This window comes from Rosa chinensis, chromosome 2 (assembly GCF_002994745.2).
Source record: "Rosa chinensis cultivar Old Blush chromosome 2, RchiOBHm-V2, whole genome shotgun sequence".
Lineage (NCBI taxonomy): Eukaryota > Viridiplantae > Streptophyta > Magnoliopsida > Rosales > Rosaceae > Rosa > Rosa chinensis.
In genome coordinates, this window is record NC_037089.1 from 45,116,465 (window position 1) to 45,135,992 (window position 19,528).

The 19,528-nt window shown below is 36.5% G+C and overlaps 4 protein-coding genes across 4 annotated transcripts; all 4 read right to left on the reverse strand.

The window, feature by feature from the left end:
• Positions 1-9,996: 9,996 nt before the first annotated feature.
• LOC112184360 lies at positions 9,997-11,150 on the reverse strand. Its single transcript, XM_024322618.1, has 2 exons — positions 10,796-11,150; positions 9,997-10,706 (listed from the first exon to the last, which is right to left on the reverse strand). The coding sequence occupies exons 1-2, from the start codon at positions 11,148-11,150 to the stop codon at positions 9,997-9,999; spliced, it is 1,065 nt and encodes a 354-aa protein (XP_024178386.1).
• A 4,081-nt stretch (positions 11,151-15,231) lies between these two features.
• LOC112184361 (senescence-specific cysteine protease SAG39) lies at positions 15,232-16,294 on the reverse strand. The gene is made up of 2 exons (XM_024322620.1): positions 16,009-16,294; positions 15,232-15,824 (listed from the first exon to the last, which is right to left on the reverse strand). Exons 1-2 carry the CDS (start codon positions 16,292-16,294, stop codon positions 15,232-15,234), a joined length of 879 nt encoding a protein of 292 aa, XP_024178388.1.
• A 1,394-nt stretch (positions 16,295-17,688) lies between these two features.
• LOC112187336 (vignain-like) lies at positions 17,689-18,937 on the reverse strand. Its single transcript, XM_040514576.1, has 2 exons — positions 18,501-18,937; positions 17,689-18,385 (listed from the first exon to the last, which is right to left on the reverse strand). The coding sequence occupies exon 2, from the start codon at positions 18,351-18,353 to the stop codon at positions 17,793-17,795; it is 561 nt and encodes a 186-aa protein (XP_040370510.1). The 5' UTR covers positions 18,354-18,385; positions 18,501-18,937; the 3' UTR covers positions 17,689-17,792.
• On the reverse strand, positions 18,505-18,930 carry LOC121048870 (senescence-specific cysteine protease SAG39). Its single transcript, XM_040513421.1, has one exon. The coding sequence runs from the start codon at positions 18,928-18,930 to the stop codon at positions 18,505-18,507; it is 426 nt and encodes a 141-aa protein (XP_040369355.1).
• Positions 18,938-19,528: the final 591 nt, after the last annotated feature.

Sequence of the window (19,528 nt, forward strand, 5' to 3'; positions counted from 1 at the left end):
AAACGGGTTTGTTCTTCGCCTTTTGAAGTGGGTTTTGGTGGGTTTAAATAGGAGAATTCGAAACTATTCGTCGTCGCCGTCGTCAGGTATCAAAAAGGTCGATAAAGGCGCTTGCTTTGTTCGGAGAGAGGAGAGAGAAAGAAGAGAGATAGAGGGTGATACAGATATAAAAAATTATTAATTTATTATTACTAACCATAGTTAAATAACAGCACACGTGGCATGTGTTTATTGAGTGGTGATAGTAGGTGGCTAGCAAATCTTCCTAGCAAGCAATGGCCGAGTTAGCCAAAATTTTTGGCTGGGGCCGATGATAAATTCTTTCTCAATTTTTAATACTATAATAATGTGTAGATACTTTGACCAATCAAATGATGAAGATTTGGAGGGTTAAGGTCCCCTCAAGGCTGATCTCTAACCAAAGACTTTTCTTCTAAAATAAACGGATGTAATACAATTACACGTAATCTCATCAAAGTCAAAGTCAATAACGTAGGTACGTAATGTATTATACCGGGTGTATATTCAATTGGTGGATAGGGCATAGCTTTCTAGCTCAGAAAATGATTTGAAATGCAAAAGGACAAGTTGGAGTATATAATAACCAGAATTAGGCTAGAAAGGACGACTAATGCAAATAGATCTAATCTTCACCGGTGCAGATTATGTGAATTGTACGTAGTTTTGTTTTTTTATGAATTGAATGGTTCGTAGTTGTGTAGTTGTTAACTAGTCAGTAATTTTTATTTTTTATTTTTTTATGAATTGAATTGTTCGTAGTTGTGTAGTTGTTATTTTTTTTTTATTGAATAAAATAAAGGGAGCTTCTATTCATACCTCCAAATTTGAAATTTGGACCTCCTTACTTAATAGACCTCTAATTTACTTTTATAAATAATCAATTTACTATCTACATATCTCTAATTTTCCTATAATGCCCATCGTCCAATAAAATCAATAAAATACTTTTTTAATTTTAAGATTCTATTTATACTTTCAAAATCTTTTGTTGGAACTCCTTCGGTTTTTGAAGATTTGGAATTGCATCAATTTTTTTTTTTTTTTTTTGGAATTTCATCCTCCATATACGAGTAACAGAGGTTTTAGCACTTTTTCAATGAATTGTCGACTCTTGGTTAGAGTAAGCAACAATACCATGTTTGCTAATCATCTCGTACAACTATGTTTTCCAAGTATAATTTTCATTGCATTTAGGTGTCATCTCCTACTTGTTTCTATAGCAAAATGAACATGCATGGTCATTTTGTTTTAGATATGTATGGGATAGTGGAGGAAATTACAATAATCAACCATGGGACTAGTGCATTCTCCATAGATTTATATCAGAGTGTCGAATTTTTCATCATATCTATAGAATAGTTCCACATAAAATTGCTCTGCACTGATGATGTGCGGGAAGATCTTGTGGACAACTACCTATTGCTGCGTTTGTCATATAAACGTGCTGGAGTTCTACTGCTTTTTGTTACGGCTCATTCACATATTTGATTTCATTCAAAATGAGTAGGGCTTCATCAACTGAGACGTCTTTGTATTTCCCATTTACTCTTTTTTTTTATAGCACAGTGATAGATCTTGTAAATTGTCAGTTGTGTGAGCAAGGAAGTCTATCACTTTACGAGGACAAAGTCAAATTCAGAAAATTTTGACTTCAATGTTAAATAACGTTTGGCGATATATATTTTAGGGTTTACATTGGAGAAGAAAATTTTTCCCAAGTTGAAGACTATTACTGTTCGTAGAGATAAAAAATGATTTTTTTTTCTTTCCATATTCGTGTATTTATTGGTAATTTGACATGAGTTGACAAAGTCAACTATTACTTGGAAAAAGTGAGAGGTCTAAATACCAATTTTGGAGGTATGAATAGAAACTCCCTAAAATAAAAATGACAAAGAAAAACTCCTAATACAACCTAAACTTAAATAAGTAAACAATCTATAGTTGTGATAAGCGCATCCTACACAAAATTTAAATTAGTAAGGGGAGTGAAATTCACATGTAGTGCTGATGTCGCTCGAAGCAAGCGCATAATTTAACCCTGAAATATCGTTAGTAGTATAAGCAAATAGGGATCGTTCTATCCGGGGATTGAGGGTACACTTGTAATTGTGAAACAAATAAAGAAAAGTATTATTTACAAAAATAAAATAAAGAATAAATATATACAAGTAAACACAAATAAGGGGGGGGATTAGGATTCTTAAAATTAAAATTAAATAAATAAAATAAAGAAAATGTAAAAACATATATACAAGGGTGGAACGCAAGGAACAAAGATCAAAATCAATTCCATGTAATCAAATTCGATTCAAACCCTATAATTGTTCTTCCAAGTCATGAGAGAGGAGTTGATCATGTGAAACATTCGAAAGCAAATGATTTCCCATATTTTACTTTTCAATGCTAATTAACCTAAGCGAAAGCACCTAGATTAATCCTATCAAACATGCAATCAAACCCTAGAAAGCTAGTCAATCATGACATGTTCAACGCATTAGACATAGAGAAAGGCTATCAACTCAAGTGTACAACTTAGTTATGGAAAAGTCCACCTAATTGCAATCCTCTTCAATTAAATTCGATTCTTGTCCAGAACCTTTACTACTTTTGATTCAAGTTTACACAAAACGAAAAGTCGATTTCATGTTCTTAAACCTAGCACCAATTACATGCAAATCCTATAAGTGTCGACCCAAATAAGATAAACATATAAAAGTTTTCTGTAAAGCAAATTTAATCGAACAAACTCACATAAGCAACTTAGAATCACAATTATAGAATTCGAAAACTTTATTTAAACATAGAAATTGGGCTTAAACTTTGCCCTAAACGTTAGGTTAACTAGAAACAAGTTCATACGAAATCAAACAAGGAAACCAAAAAGGTTACAAGGAAAAGGAACGAATTACACCGTGAGTGGAGATGGAGATGGAGAGCTAGATGGTTGGATCTTGAATCTTGGAAGCAAGCCTTCAAGGTGGATGATGGAGGATATGATCTTCACGGCTCCTTCTTCTTCCTCCTCTCCTTGCTTGAAAATGCAAAACTAAGAACTAGAGAATGGAGAGAAAAATGGAAAGGAAATGGAGAGACAAAGAAGATGAGATGGATGAAGGAATTGGTGACTAAGGAAAATGGAGATGAAATGGATGAAGGAATTTATGGGAAAATGAAAACTAAGGAAAATGGAGAGGAAATGGTGAGACAAGGAGATGAAATGGATGAAGGAATGTGTTTTAGAATGAGAGGAGAAGGTGTTTATATAGGAAAGAAAAAGAAGAGTGAAATGATGAGTGGAAGAAAAATAATGAAAGTGGAGTATGAAAGTGATTTGTAAAATATGGAAAAGAAAGAGAAATGATGAAATGAAAGCAAAACATGAAGGTGCAGCAACATGGAAGTGATGATGATCTATTAAAGAGATTGTAGAAAAAATATATCCAAGGAAAAAGAGAAAAGCATCTAGCTTTCTTCATGTGGGTGGAAAACATGAATATGTGGTGTTGAGCTGTTTTCAGGTAAGTTTCTTCCCCTTTATTCCTTCAATTATTTCTCCAACAAGACTTCATTATATGCCTTTGACTTCTTCATATGAAATGTTCCACTATGAGTGTAGATCATTCTGACAAATTTTCAGAGCTTCAATCCATGTGGTTGGGCCGGAAATGCTGCTGGACCTCTTACAGGTCCAGTTTTCCGGTTTTGCTTCTGTAGAAAATTGGGCTGATTGTTTGAAGGCCTTCCACTCATATTTTTCTCTGGCACTGTTCATAAGAAATGATCCTTTGGGTGTCTAGAATGGATCTGGAAGGTTTCAGCTCATTTGAAGTTCATTTGGTCAGGCGGCCGCTCCTTCTTCCTTGCTTGGCTCTGATTCTCCTAGCCGGAGTAAGAAAATATTCAAGGTTGACTTTTTAGTGCATTTTCATTCGTCTCCATCATTTCTAGGTAATTATGGACCTAACGCTCATTTCACCTTCATTTACTCCAATGTACCTAAAAATAGAAATTGAATTAAAATCGATTCAGTTAAGGAATTAACTAAGCAAAATGTGAGGAATTAACTATTAAAATATCACATTAAAATGCTCCTATCAAGTGCATGCCCCAACCTGGACCTTACAAGCTTGAGCATGTCACAGTGCCGCGAGTCTCTAAAACATAAACATGAATACTTGATTTAAATTCTAGAGAACCACAAAGCATTTTGTTTGATAAACTTTTTGCAAAAGCACAACGGAAACTTAAAAATATTTTGAGGTGAAATTCTTTGAATTACTAAAGTCAATGTATTTGTTCAGAACTTGATTTGAATGATCACTTGAGAAAATAACAAACTTCAAGGAATAAGAATTTAGCAAAGTTCGACACAAGACTAACTTCCAACAAGTTTCGGAAAACAAAGTTTAAGAAATAGAGTTCTGCCTGAAACCTGAATTTTTTAAAAGGGAAAATGGTACGGTACCCCGACTTTTCCTCCTTACAACTTTTGGTACCTGACAAAAAAAAAACATCAATACGGTACCTGAGGTTCTTTGCCCGACCGAAGATTGGTACATTTGGCCGTTACCCCCATTACGGAGCTTGCTAGTTGGCAAATTTACAGGGGTAATTTAGTCCCTTCACTCACTCCCGCCCAAATTAGCAGTCATACTTTCCCGCCAGACTTTTTTTTGGACTTTAGTGACTTTTACCGCCAAATTACTCAGCCATACAATTAGAATGTGGCGCCAAAGTTGAAGAAAAAGGAGGGCTGTTGAAACTATAGATCAGTTTGGTACCTAAGGTTTTTAGCTCGACAAAACATAAGTACCTGTAATGGCAAATATTCATCCTGCTAGAAATGACAAACTGAAATGCACATAACATGAAACAAAGCTTGCATTTTCATAGAGTTAAAGGCAAATGCAACATTCAAAATACATATGTTTGAGGCAAATGCAACATACAAAATACAACATCTATGAAACCATTGTCTAGCAAGCTATACCAAAAACTACATTTTCAGCTAACACATCCTATTCAGATTCATTGTTTGCTGATAGAGGGGGATTTGCTGGTCTAGATTTTCTGTTAGCAAGCACTTTGAACCTTCTGGTTGTGAAACCAGTTCTGAAGGAGCTGCCTGAAGCAGTAGCAATCTGTGATTCCTGGGTTACGACATAAGCTTGTTGGGAGTCTTGCACATTCTGGAGACTTGTGGCTCCACTTGGTCAGCTTCTTGAGGATCCTGTTGCAAAACTTCCTCATTTTCTAGTTGCTGCACTGCCTCATCTTCCTGTTGTTGTTGCAGCTGCACATTCTCACCTTGCTGCAATTCCAAAAATATATAATTTAAGTTTCCCAATCATAACTTGGGAACCTACAAAATGATATGGACAGTGTTACCTGATTCCTCACCTTGCAGGTCCTCCTGTTGTGGCCCTTCTTCTTACATATTCCACAAGTGACCTGTTGGTAATAGACTTTAGGCAGCTTCTCTGCTCCAGGTGGTGGGGCTACTTCACCTGTTAAACCAGTTGTAACAAGTAAAACAAAGTCATATATAACTCATCATTTGATAACAAAGTTAACATAAAAATTGGAAAAGAACAGAATAAAAATTAGCTAATAGGAAGTATGACTGACCAGGTTCCTTGTTCCTTGACATTTTGGGCCTCCCAGGTTGCCTCCTATAAAGAGGAGGTGCAATGGGCCTATCACTACTAGCAAAACAATAATTACCCATAGATTAAGACTATCACACAGATTTCAGTGTGTGATGGCTTTTATCCATGGTACACGCACAAATTGAGTTACCGTGTGGTTTAGAGGGGGAAGGGGTAATGCTCATCTAACACGGATTATTTTGTCTGTGTGAATATTAGACGTGGGCCCCACTATCTTTCCATAAATATAAATTACCGTAATAGAACGCAATTCGTGTGAACAACTCTATTTCACATGGATTTCTGTGCCAAATGTGTAAACTGTATTTCACACGGATTTCTACTATATTTCACACAGATTTCTGTGCCAAATATATAAACTCTATTTTACACTTAAATCTTTGTCAAAACCTATAACATTGTTGTCATAGATTTTCGTGTGAAATCTATATAATCTAAGTGACAGCATTTTAAAAAAAAATTACTAATTAACCTGCAACCTGAACATAATAATACTTTTATTTTTCTACAATAAATATACTTCAAATATTTACAATAAAATGAACAAAAACTGAATCGAAAATATTAAAACTTTACATTCATAGCAAGATGTTCTTTACATTTCTAGCAAAATAAATTTCATATGAAGGTAAATTCTTGGATTACAATAAACAAGGCAGTTTTCTAGAATCCATTGTTTTTTAAGGTGGAATATTACAAAAATTTTCCCCCTTTAACAACATAATCCTTGTCCAAGAATAATTTTCATCAAAATACTTTGAGAACAAACTTAAAGTATGCAAAAACATAACCATCAAACTAGATAATGGTAGGTGAAACTAACCCTTTCAGTTCAGCTACGATTCTGGCACAGGCATTTCGAGTCGATACATATCCTTGATAGGTGGGGTTGGAATCGCAGGTCTATTGCATTGTGGTTGGACTGCTACAAGCTGTGTCATTGGGTCGCTATCTACTTGTGGTGCCGTTTCAATCCCTAAAAAACCAGCTTCTTTCATCCATCTACCAATTTGAAGTCTTGCTAGTTCATTCACCTTCCTTGCATTCTCTTCCATAGTTGCCTCCTGCTACTTCTTAAACTCCTCAATTTGAGTGGTGAAACGTTTGTTCATCTCAGCTGATTTAATCCTAATCCTTTCCTCCCTTTGGGGAGCTTATTTCCTTTGTTTTTCAGCCTCACTCCTCAATCTTGCATTCTCCAAGCGTTGGTCCTCAATTGTTGCTTTCATTGCTTCCATAGTGGCTGAAATACTTCTTTTCTCGGTATGAATGTACGGAACATCACGCCAGCGTACTCCCTCTCCAAATCCTCTCACTCGGTTACACTTCTCTGGCCTAAGAACCTCTACATAGATGTCTTCTCTAACTTGTGGAGTAATATCAACATTTAACTTCTTTCTCTCCTCTTCAGCCTTCTCCAAATCTTGCTGCATTCAAGCATGAAGTTAATTAAAAGTACATAATCTAGATTGTTGCAGCTTTAAATTGGTATATAAACTACATAGACCAAAGCCTATCTGATTTGCAAAGATTGTAATTATAAGCATGGGCCCTATAAGCATACTGCATTTTCTGAAATGCTAATAATACTGCATTTTCCCCCTTCTTTTCAAGCCCAGTATTACTTGCAAATAAAGTCTAAACATACTGAAATAGCAATCAAACAGTTTAAAATGAAAATTCATAAAACTATGCAATCATATGTCTAAACTATTATTTATATTATGGATAGCAGATTGAAATAAAACAGTGCAATCATTCTACTAGTGTAAACATGAAGAACATTTGAACTTAATAAAGATTATATAACTTGATTCAACCATAGGCATCCACAATAGGAATATCTCAATTTTGATACTCACCACTGCTTTGGTAGATGCAGCATCAACATACTCATTTTGATTTCCTTTCTTACGGTGTGTTAACTTGAAAATTTCCAACTTATCAGGTTCTTCCTCAACCCCATTCTCAACTTGCTGCTCTTCATAATGTACACATTATTCAAATCAATATCCATTTATAGGAAGTGACATAACAAATAAATGAACATTACAAAGCAGAAAACAAGAATCAAAACAATACTCACCCATTCATAAACCACCGCTGGAAAAGTCCTTGTGCCTGTACTGTGATGCATTACCCACTGCGATCGATTACTTACATTTATGATAGCTTTGGTCTGTTAAGGAATATACAAATATATATATATAAAATTATTTTGCTAGTTCATATGGATTCTATTCACATCTATATTATTTAATGTAATGTACACATTTGATTCATTACCTTAGTATCCTCATCATCACTTCCTCGATCTAGAAACACCCAATTTTTGTCAATATTGCTCAACTATTTAGCCTCTTCGATAGAGAACCACTGCATAATGAAAAAATCTATTAAAAAAATGCACATGATGAATGAATCAACTATCGCCTTATATCTTCTTTCCTAAGGTGTAGAACCTAACCCATTCGGAAATGACATATTATGTATATCCCTATGATCCCTAAATCATCGCTACATATTATTGAAAAATTCGGCAGCACTCCGCCTATGATCCTACATGTGCACGGACTTACTATGTACAGCAGGACTATAGGGTTGGGCGGTCGAATTTTCCAATAAAATGTAACAACGAATGGGTATTATAGAATATACATAATACGTCATTACCAAACTCGCCTTATATCTTCTTTCCTAAGGTGTAGAACCTAACCCATTCGGAAATGACATATTATGTATATCCCTATGATCCCTAAATCGTCGCTACATATTATTGAAAAATTCGGCAGCACTCCGCCTATGATCCTACATGTGCACGGACTTAATATTCACAGTAGGATCATAGGGTTGGACGGTCGAATTTTCCAATAAAATGTAACAACGAATGGGTATCATAGAATATACATAATACGTCATTACCAAACTGTCCAAAAATGGGACAATTTAAGGGTTTGGCATGGAGGCCTCAAATTCCAATACCAAATCCTTAAACGGGTACTAAGTTTCTGTGCAATGCAAAAGTATACACATTCTAGGAAGATGAATGGTATAATTTTTTCAAAGAAAATCAATTGGTATAAAATTATACTTATATATTTTCTTTGAAAAATTTAAACCATACCACTCTAAGCATTGAAGTAGTAAATTCTAATCATTTATAATTTTATATCACATACTAACAAATCAATCAACCTATTTATGATCATTTTAGTTTACATACACAAATCTAAAATAAGGATCCAATCAATAAATTTTAAAGAATATGGTTATTATTATCAATATCATAAAAATGAATAAACCATCAAACCTACTTATAATATACATGATGAGATGGAGAGAAGTTGAAATACAAACCTGAAAAGAGAATCAACAACAATAAGGAGCATAACATTAGCAGCTGGTTTAAGCTCTGATAAGAAGAACAATGGCCAAATTTGATCAATCTGCTAATTATAAGCAGAATTGCCACTGAAATCAGTGTGAAATACTTACACATTTGCAACTGATTTCCATGTGTATTTACCTCGGTAACCACTAACTGTCATGTTAATTGTCAGTAGATTATTTACACGGAATTTTGTGTGTAGTATCATTTTTCACACGGAATTCTGTAGCTAACTGTTCTTTTAACATTGATATCTGTGAACATTTTCACACAGATATTCGTGTATTACTCATTTCACACAGAAATCTGTATCAAATACTTATTGTAACTGAAATATGTCCCTCTGTGTTTCACATAACAAAAAAAAATTAATGATTCCGAAATAAATTAATTTGTAATACGTACAGAAATCAGTGTGAATTGATTTTCACACAGATATCCGTGTAAAAATATTTTAGCATTTATACAGACATCTGTTACTGTTGTTTATTCACACGGATTCCGTCGATATTGTTATTGTATAAATTACTGTGGGCCCAATTATGCTCTTTTCACACGGATATCTGTGTCAACATTTCCCATACATATTTGTGTATTACTAATTTCACATAGAAATCCGTATCAAATACTTATTGTAACGGAAATCCGTCCCTCCATAATTCAAATAACATAAAAAATTAATGATTTCGAATTAAACTAATTTATAATATGTATAGAAATCAGTGTGAATTGATTTTTACACATTTATCCGTATGAAAATATTTTAATTTTTACACAGATATTTGTTACTGTTGTTTATTTACACGGATTTCCGTTGATATTGTTATTGTATAAATTATTGTGGGCCCAATTATGCTCATTTCACACGGTTATCTGTTAGTATTTATATTTTGCACCGATATCTATGGCTTTTATCTACAGTAAATCCGCATGTGTTGTTATTTTGCTAGTAGTGTATGTATCTTGTCCCACTGTGCCACTCCAGCTATTGGAAAAAAAGAGAGGCTCATATGGCTTCATATAGGTGTCCTTGGTGAAGTATTCACGCACAAAATCATCAGGCCTCATGCCTTTATAGTGAATTGTAGCTACTGCATGCCCACAGGGTACCCCAGAGATGTCCCATCCCTTACATGTGCAGGTCTTTGCATCCAATGACACTGAATGTGCAGCCACCACACCTGAGGCACATGCTACCCCTCTGCCTTGAATCTCAAAGATGTTATTACTTGAACTGATAACCCTGTACTCATGGCTAAGCTCTGCATTCTTCCTTAGCTGTTTTTCAATCCTTGGCCCAACATTACACCTCCAATTAGGACCAGATTGTCTTCTATTAGCTAACCTCAACATAGTGGTAGCTCTAATGTCTTCCAAACAACTAAGAATGGGCTTCTTCCTAGCTGGTAGGATGTTTTTGTTGAAACTTTCTGAATGGTTGTTTAACAGAATATCACACTTGAATTTGGGGTGAAAGTGTGACTTTGACCAATGTTGTGCAGGTTTGTCCATGCACCATTGCCAACCAGAAACTGAGATTTTCTTCATGTCCTCCAAAGCATCCCTGAACTGATTCATTGTGTAGCTTCTAGCAATAGCCCACAATTTCCGTTTCAGTTCCAATCCTAGCAAAAGGAATACAAACAAATTGTTACACACATGTCCTTTCAATCACAAACAAGGAACCAAAGTAATAAGATAGAGAGATGCAAACCTTGATGTCCATCTAATTTGAAGTTATTGTGAAGATATCTCACACAATTCCTGTGTGCAGCTTCTGGAAATAACTCCTTTATAGCCTGCTCAAGCCCTTTTTGCTTGTCACTCATGAATGTGTAATGAGTGCTGTGATGTATGTCCAAATCCTCCCTCAAGAATTCCAGAAACCAAGTCCAAGTCTCCCTTGATTCTACTTCCACAACTGCCCCAGCAACTGGATAAATCCCATTATTCCCATCAATCCCCACAGCTGAAAGCAACTGGCCTTTGTGAACTGATTTTAAATGACACCCATCTAATCCTATATAGGGTCTGCACCCCTCCCTCCAACCCTTCTTCAATGCAACCATGCATATGTAGATCCTTTGGAACCTTATAACATCTCCATCAAGTTCAGTGTGAATCCAGACATAGCTTCCAGGATTCCTCTTCTTCAGCTCTCTAGCAAATTGTACTGATCTGCATGGCTCCCTTGTGCAAGCTTAAGTCCCTTCACCCTTGCTCCATAACACATTTGGTAATCCACCTCCATTTCAAAATCCCTATTGATTGCATTCTGCATCCCTTCCCTTGACCAATTAGGATCACTCATAAAAAATTCTTGATACTCTTTGGCAATAAAAGGTGCATGCATATTGTAACGTTCCGTATCTCAATTTACTTGTTTACTAGTCATTTGGACGGTAAACGACAACTACTTTCATTTTTTTTTTACTTTGTTTCAATACTTTTAGTGGCCCTAAAAGTTGACTTTTTGTTCGGGTCAAAATTTGAGAAAATGTTCTTCATGAAAGTTGTAGAGGACATTAAACCGAGCGCGTGCATATGTGGTACGTAAAAATCGTACTTCATATGTGAAAGTTATAAGCGGAAAATGGAAGTTACTGTTCATGGTAAGTAGTATAAATTCAAATTTTCTACTGTGGCCGGGTAATTTTCTCTCTCTCCTCCCCGTGTGTTTTCTCTCTCTTCTCCGAGCTATCTCTCTCTCTTCACTGCAACTCCGGCCACCTGGGGACGAACAACTAGCACCGTCGACTCCTCAACTCCTACCCAACCTCCCTACGGGTGCGTAAGGCAACTTTTTAATTTTGATTTTTTTAGCTAATTAAATCCTATATTTGTTGTAGAGGTTGAATTTGTGATTTTGGTGAATTTTGGAGAAATTTGATATCCATTGTGAATTTCCGAAGTTTGAAGTTTCGGAGGTCGAGTTATGGGAATCCGACCTTCGAATTTCCCTTGTTTCCTCTATGGAATACTTTAATCGATGGATAGACATTAGTGGTGAAGTTTTGCTTGAATCCGGAAAGAATTGGAGATATTGTTTACGAGGGGTTTTTGGGTTTCGTATTAGAATTGTAGTTATTTGTCGAATTGTTGTTTACGGAATATAATTGTGTACAGGATGAGGTACCGACCCATCGCTTGACGAAGATCCTTACGCTTGGATACAACGTTAGCCGTATATTGTGAGTGGACTTTTGTTTTAAACAATGATGCATGCGTTTGTTTCTTGAATTAATGGTTCACTTAATTATCATAATAATTGTTGAGCATATTATTTTGTTTCGGATTATAATTTGGTTTATCAATTAGTTTTCCCTGCATGATTTTCGAACGAGAGTTTTCTACGCTCAAATTTAAATTTGTGATTTATATTGAATTTCGACGAAGTATTTTCCGAGGTGGTTTTCTGAATTAATTATATTTCTATTTGTCGATTTGAGATTTTTAAAAGGTTTTCGAAATGGGATTTTGATGGAATTGTACTTTTTATTTATTTATCGACTTCCGGTTTTGGCATTGGGAATGCCTTAATGATGATTTGGATTTGGTTTTGTTTCTGATATACAATTTATAATTTGATCTCACCTTTCTGCTATTGATTTGAGATACTCTTGGCGTGTGGGACACGTCGTTGGAAATTCTTTTGCGAGAGTTGGGGAAGAATTATGTATTTATGGATTTATTGGATTTAGAATATGTTTTCTTGTGCCATACTTTGGGGTGATTTTTATCATGCTAGCCTTGAGTTTGCCTTTGTGGCGACGTGATGAGATCACGGAAGCCCGTCCGCCTTTGTGGCATTGGTTACTGTCTTTGTGATAGTAATGCTGAAGCCTAGTATCCTAATCGCTACACTTAGTGGCGTAAGGGTATATACGGGAGTATGGGAGTACTTTAGCCTGGGGAGGCTATCACCCGAGCCTGGGAGGCTCACTCGTATGGCCATCATCTTCCCCTACTTTTTATATTATTTTGACTAGCGGGGCTAGTCCAATTTTCCTTAACCAACGGAGCTGGCTTGTGTTTACGAGGTTCTTGATTTAAAGATAAATGTTTTACCATTGTTGCATGCATCGAGTTTTTAAAGGAATAAATGTGGGAAAACATAAAGTCCCTTTTCTTTACAATTACTTATTTTTTGTCCACTCATGCTAACGTTTTTATGTACTTTCTCTTGGGCCATTCGGTTTCTAATGCCCAGTTCGCAGTGTAGCTGTTCGTCTTTAGGAGTTGAGACTTAGCACCACCGCTGTCATCTATCCTTCGTAGGTTACTTCTAACCTACTTTGTATATCGTTGTTCTTGTGGCTTTAGACTGCTCTGATAACCTTGGGACTTTGGCATTAATATTGTGACCTATGACTTGGTTGTAATTTGAGTTACTTGGATAATTTGATACTCTAAATTATGGAGTTGTTCGGTTTTGGGAGCAGGGTGGCTCCAGGGGTTTTTGGAGGGTTGTTTAGAAGTGTGAATGTGTTTTTACAGGCTTTGGGCAGTCCATTTTTAGGGGTGACTCTGCCGAAATTTCAGTAGAGTTATTCCTAAGGTGGGCCCCACAGGGCCACTTCTGATTTCAGGGTAAAATTCGAAGCGAGTTCTGTCAATTTGGTATCAGAGCATTAGGTTGTTAGGTTCTGTAGACTCCTTTCTTTCCTACTACTTTATATGCTTAGTGGCGCCTAGTACCTCTCGAGTGATGGCCCGACCGCAGCGGATCCCCATCATATACTCTTCGGTGCTAGTGTATTCATTATGTATGTAAAGTAGATAGGTAAGGTCCTAATTCTTGAGCTTTGTTAACTTTATCTTCTTCAGGTGCTATGCCTCCTAGACGCCGAAGATGTGAGGAAACCCCTCCTGTTGATGATGGGGGAGATGCACCGCGGGATTTTACAGATGCGTTTGGGCAGGTCTTTCGGCAGTTTGCTGCCGTACTCCCCGGTTCACGCACTGACTATACTATGGAGCGTGATAGGAGACACGAGGCTGAGACCTTTTCCACTGCCATTACACCTGTGGATGCTCAGCGTTGGATTGATAGGATGGAAAGAGTTTTCACTCAGATGGACCTCCCAGAAAATAAGAAGGTAGGTTTGGCTGTACATTTTTTAGAGCACTCAGCTTGGCACTGGTGGTGCGGTGTTACCGGAGACGTTGGAGATGCCAACCATCTCACATGGGATCAGTTTAAGGCCCATTTTCGTGAACCTTTCCACTTCCTCCTCATTCATGGATGCTTCAACATTATGAGGCCCATGCCCGTGCCTGATTTCTTCTTCACCTCCCTATCCAAACTCATTTTCATCAAGTAATTGTGACTTGTCTCCCAAGTCGTCTCACACCTATAAATAGGGAGCCAAACAACTAGGTAATACATCGATCTCATTCCGACATGTTTTACTAGACACGCCTAAGGAAAATACTGACTTAGCTAGGCATATGAAGATTTTCTGCAAATACCCCACCTCCCTTCGAGCTGAAGGTCAAACTTTGAGTCAACGGTCAAACGAAGTTTCTAGATTGTTCCTGGTCAGCTCCCGCTTCGGTCCCTATTTATTGGTGAGTCAAAATCCAATTGGAAGTTTTTATCACCAACATTTGTCATACCCCAAATCGGCCGGTAGTAGATCAGTAGTAATTTGGTACTTCCCATATAAAAAAAATTAAATTCAAATTTACTATATAACTTGTTCAAAATACCTCTTTGGTTCTTATGGTCGGGTACTCGGGTTCAAGTTCGATTTTTTACTTTCGGACACAAGTGTACTATCAGTTCACATCTGCACTAAATATATTCATTTTCGACTCTAAATTTATATCATCGATCAGCTTACAGACTAACAGCTCACGGTAAATAACCAGCAGTATGTTTTCACTTGTATCTCTTGCAGAGAGCTACACTAGCTAGATAAGCTAGCTTTATTATGCGCTTCATAGCATTTCCAAGATAAGTGGAAGCCATGGAATTCCATAATCCTAATAGTGTATAATGGAATCGAATGGTAGAAGGTTGAGTGAGATTTTGCAACTAGAAACTTTTTTCCTCGTAGGACAACGTAATTTGTAGATTTACATAATTGGATATATCAAACAGACATATCATATATATACAAGGTATTGATTTCATTTGATGGAATATCATGCAGTGGGGTAAGAGGCTTCCATAGCAATACCACAGAGACCTTCCTGTGAAGCAACATCTCTTTGCATTCGTATGTAACCTTCTTCTCCCCATTCTGCGCCCCATGAGTTCTTAACCAACCAATACTTAGTCCCATCATCGCTGATGCCATAACCAACAGCAGTAACACCATGGTCTAGGCTCGTTCCACAGGTTCCTGTGAAAACACCACTTGAATAGAATTGGAAATCAGATCCACTAGCATCAATATAAACAGAAATAGGTTGACTGGCAACAGCCTTAAGAAGTGCGCTTTCACTGTTTGCAGGCACATCTTCGTGGCCAGTTATCGAGGCTGCATGGCTTACTTCCTTCTTGGCATTGCATGTAGCCTCAACACCGGTGTAGGGATAATTAGCCTCGGTGCTAAGTCCATGGTTTTCATCGATGAATCGAAAGTCATCATCCATTAAGCCACCCCAACAGTCTTGGGCTTCACCATTGACATCACGGTCAACTAGCTCTTGCTCAGACAAAGAAATCAATTTACCAGTTGTAAGTTGAGTAATTCCTTCCATGGCTGCCACGGCTGAGAACGCCCAACAGGACCCTGTACACATTTTGTTTGCACATTTGTGGCAGTTAGAATATAGTTAGCATCCTGTTTCCAAATGAAGAATTTCCAAATGAAAAATAATGTTGTGGCCAAAAGAAAGAAAAAAAGAAAAAAGATAGAAGAGGAAAGAATAGTGTGTTATCCCAAGTAACAACTAGCTAGATGCTAGATCACGAACCACATTGGCCTTGGTCCTTGACGGGAGTTACAGCTCCTTTCTGTCTCCAGTCCATTGTGGCCGGCACACTAGCATTTTCATACCTGAAAGTAGTGGTCTTTGTGGAACACTCATGCCCTTTGAACCGATTTCTGGAGGCTGTGAATTCTTCATTTGTAAGGTCTGCAAATTGAGAGAAATATGGTCCAGCTGTACTAACATATAATTCAGTTTTGCTTTCACAACTACATAACAAGTCTATGAGGACTCTTTGTCTTCTCGAGATGATCTGCAAATTAGTCAACATCAAAATTATATTGTCAGGCCGGGGATTGTGACTTTCCTTTTGTAGCTATGTAAATGAGAGTGAGAAGTAACAAGTAACTAGCTCACTTCTACCACTGTTCTCTGTGTTATTTTTGAATTTTTTCAATGATGTCTAAATTTAATTTCTTCATCTTCCGGAGATGATCTTCTGCAAAACTTATTTTAATATATCAGAAGTGTTAAATGTCTTCCAAATTCCCAGTAAATTACTATGACAATTCTTTAAGTAAGGCCTTTTCTTGTCGGATTGATTTTTTCAATTCCATACAGTTAGCATTTTATTTTAAAATAACAACTATAATCAATTTTGAAGATGCATATATATATATATATATATATATATATATATATATATATATATATATAGGAGCTGTTACTGGTCCTATATGACCATATGTTTTTGTTGCAAGAAGAACTTGACCTGAATTTAGTTAACTTGTTATGACTGATGACTCACTCTCTTTCTCTCTTATGCAAAGCTTTGGTTCTCTGAGACATGATTCTGGAAGTCGAACAGGCTTTGAAAGAAGTCCTTTGGGAAATTCAACCGAACCATCACCAGCAATTACGCTGATGAATTCAGTCTGCTTTTGGCAGTACTCTCCCCATCACCCCTAGTCTTGGCAATAGTGTCACCATAACAAATTTATATCGTAGAATTCAGAGTATGGACTAAGCAATCAATCTCCCAAAAAAAATTTAACTAAAGCTAGAAAGCCTATGGAGCCTATTGCACTAATTTCTTTGTTGGTTTGTCACTTCAGTGAATCAAAAATAATATATTCAGTGCCTGCAATAAAATTTCTGATTAGATGGTTCCTCTTCACATTGTTGTACCTTTGAATGTCAATTCTAAGCAGCAATTCTTTATTTCAGGGAAAAAAAAACAAAGACTTAATAGTACAGGTCTCATGACTATGTAGGAGCAGGCCTAATTACCTCTGTATTAACGTATTATTGAACTCATCAATCTTTGTATTGTTGAGATAATCTTCCAATAAAACAATGAGGGTTCGGTACACGAGAGTTGTATTTCAGCAATGCAATCAAGAAAATATGCAATGGAATGACAAAATGGGACAGAAAGTGAAGCGGAGAGAAAAACATCCAGTCTTGTTCTGTTACAACAGACGTATGATGGAATAAAAAAGAAAAGAAAAAGAAACTCAGATTATAGGGTTCCAGTATGAGGAAGCATTAGCTCACTAATTAATTAAAACAGAAACCTCAGTATAAGTTAAATAGCAATAGTATCACTTTTTTGTGGTATATGCAATTTCTTTTCCTAAGAAAAGAACATAATTTGTAGACAGAGTAGCTGGATATCAACTAGACAGGTTCTTCATTTTTGTATTAATATACCTTGCTGGTTTTCTTACAGATGCTGTAGCTTTGACATATTACAAGCATAAGATCATGTACATATCATAATGAATACCTAGAAAGGATAGTAGGGATTGATTTCATTTGATGGCATATTAGGCAGTGGGGTAAGAGGCTGCCATAGCAATGCCACAGAGACCATCCTGTGCAGCAACATCTCTTTGCATTCTTATGTAACCTTCTTCGCCCCATTCTGCGCCCCATGAGTTCTTCACCAACCAATACATAGTCCCATCATCGCTGACACCATAACCAACAGCGGTAACACCATGGTCTAGGCTAGTTCCACAGGTTCCGGTGAAAACACCACTTGAATAGAATTGGAAATCAGATCCGCTAGCATCAATGGCAACAGAAATAGGTTGATTGGCAACAGCCTTAAGTAGTGCACTTTCACTATTTGCAGGCACATCTTCGTGGCCAGTGATTGAGGCTGCATGGTTTGCTTCCTTCTTGGCATTGCATGTACCATCAACACCAGTATAGGGGTAATTAGCCTCGGTACTAAGTCCATGATTTTGATTGATGAACTGAAATGCATCATCCATCAAGCCTCCCTCACAGCCTTGATCTTCACCATTGACATCACAGTCAACTAGCTCTTGCACAGACAAAGAGATTAGTTTACCTGTTGTAAGTTGAGTAATTCCTTCCATGGCTGCCACGGCTGAGAAAGCCCAACAGCATCCTGTATATACAGAGAGAAAATTATTAGCATTTAGAGTAGAAACAACTCGAATACCAAAAAGGGAAGCAGAGGCTGATCTATAAAAGTACAGTTAGGTAGATGATTAATTGCATACCACATTAGCCTTGGTCCTTGATGGGAGTCACAGCTCCTTTCTGTCTCCAGTCCACTGTAGCTGGCACGGTAACATTTTCATATTTGAAAGAAGTGGTTGTTGTGGAACATTCATGCCCCTTGAATCGATTTCTTGAGGCTGTGAACTCTTCATTTGTAAGGTCTGCAAATCGATTGACACTTAATTTGTAAGGTTTGTTTGCTTCGCCATTGGAAGATTCTATAAAAGCTACATTTTCCTTAAATATGTGGAAGCGCATCTCCTTCTCGTCAATGTCGTTGTATATGCGTCTATAACGAGCCATCCATTGCTCGTATCTACCATACATCATTGCATCTTGGAGACTGCGGGAAGTGGCTTCAGAAGACCAAGCCCCCAACATGAGAATCAATGCCAAACATATAAATTTGGTGTGGTTGATGAACTCCATTGTAGGCTAGGATATGATGAACTAAATGAAATAATGAGCAGGTATACGGTGAAATAGTAGACTGCTGAGTTTATATGGAGAAAACAATGGCTGTGTTATGTTATCTCCGTGTCCCAAACGTTGCTCTGCAATATATTTGTCGGGAAAATATCACCAATGATCACTAAGTTATGACTTATTCGACACTTAACTCACTGTATTTTCAACAATATCACTTAACTCATTGTATTTTCAACAATATCACTTAACTCACTCAGTTTTACATCCGTCTTTCACTTAACTCACTGCCGTTAATTCTACTGTTAGAAGCCGTTAAAATTGAGGGTATATTTGTCAAAACACTTAAAAATCATTTTTAACTTAAAAAAACTAAATTTATTAGACTTTTTTTCAAATTTTTTTAACTTAAATATAATTTGAAAAAAATTGTCTTTTTTTTTTTTTTTATAAAAAAAAGGTTAGAAATGCATTTTTTTAGTGTTTAGACAAAATACCCTGAATTTACATTTATTAGACTTTTTTCAATTTTTAAAATTTTTGAGATTTCTAGTAAAAAATAAATTTTTTAACTTAAATATAATTTGAAAAAAAAATTGTC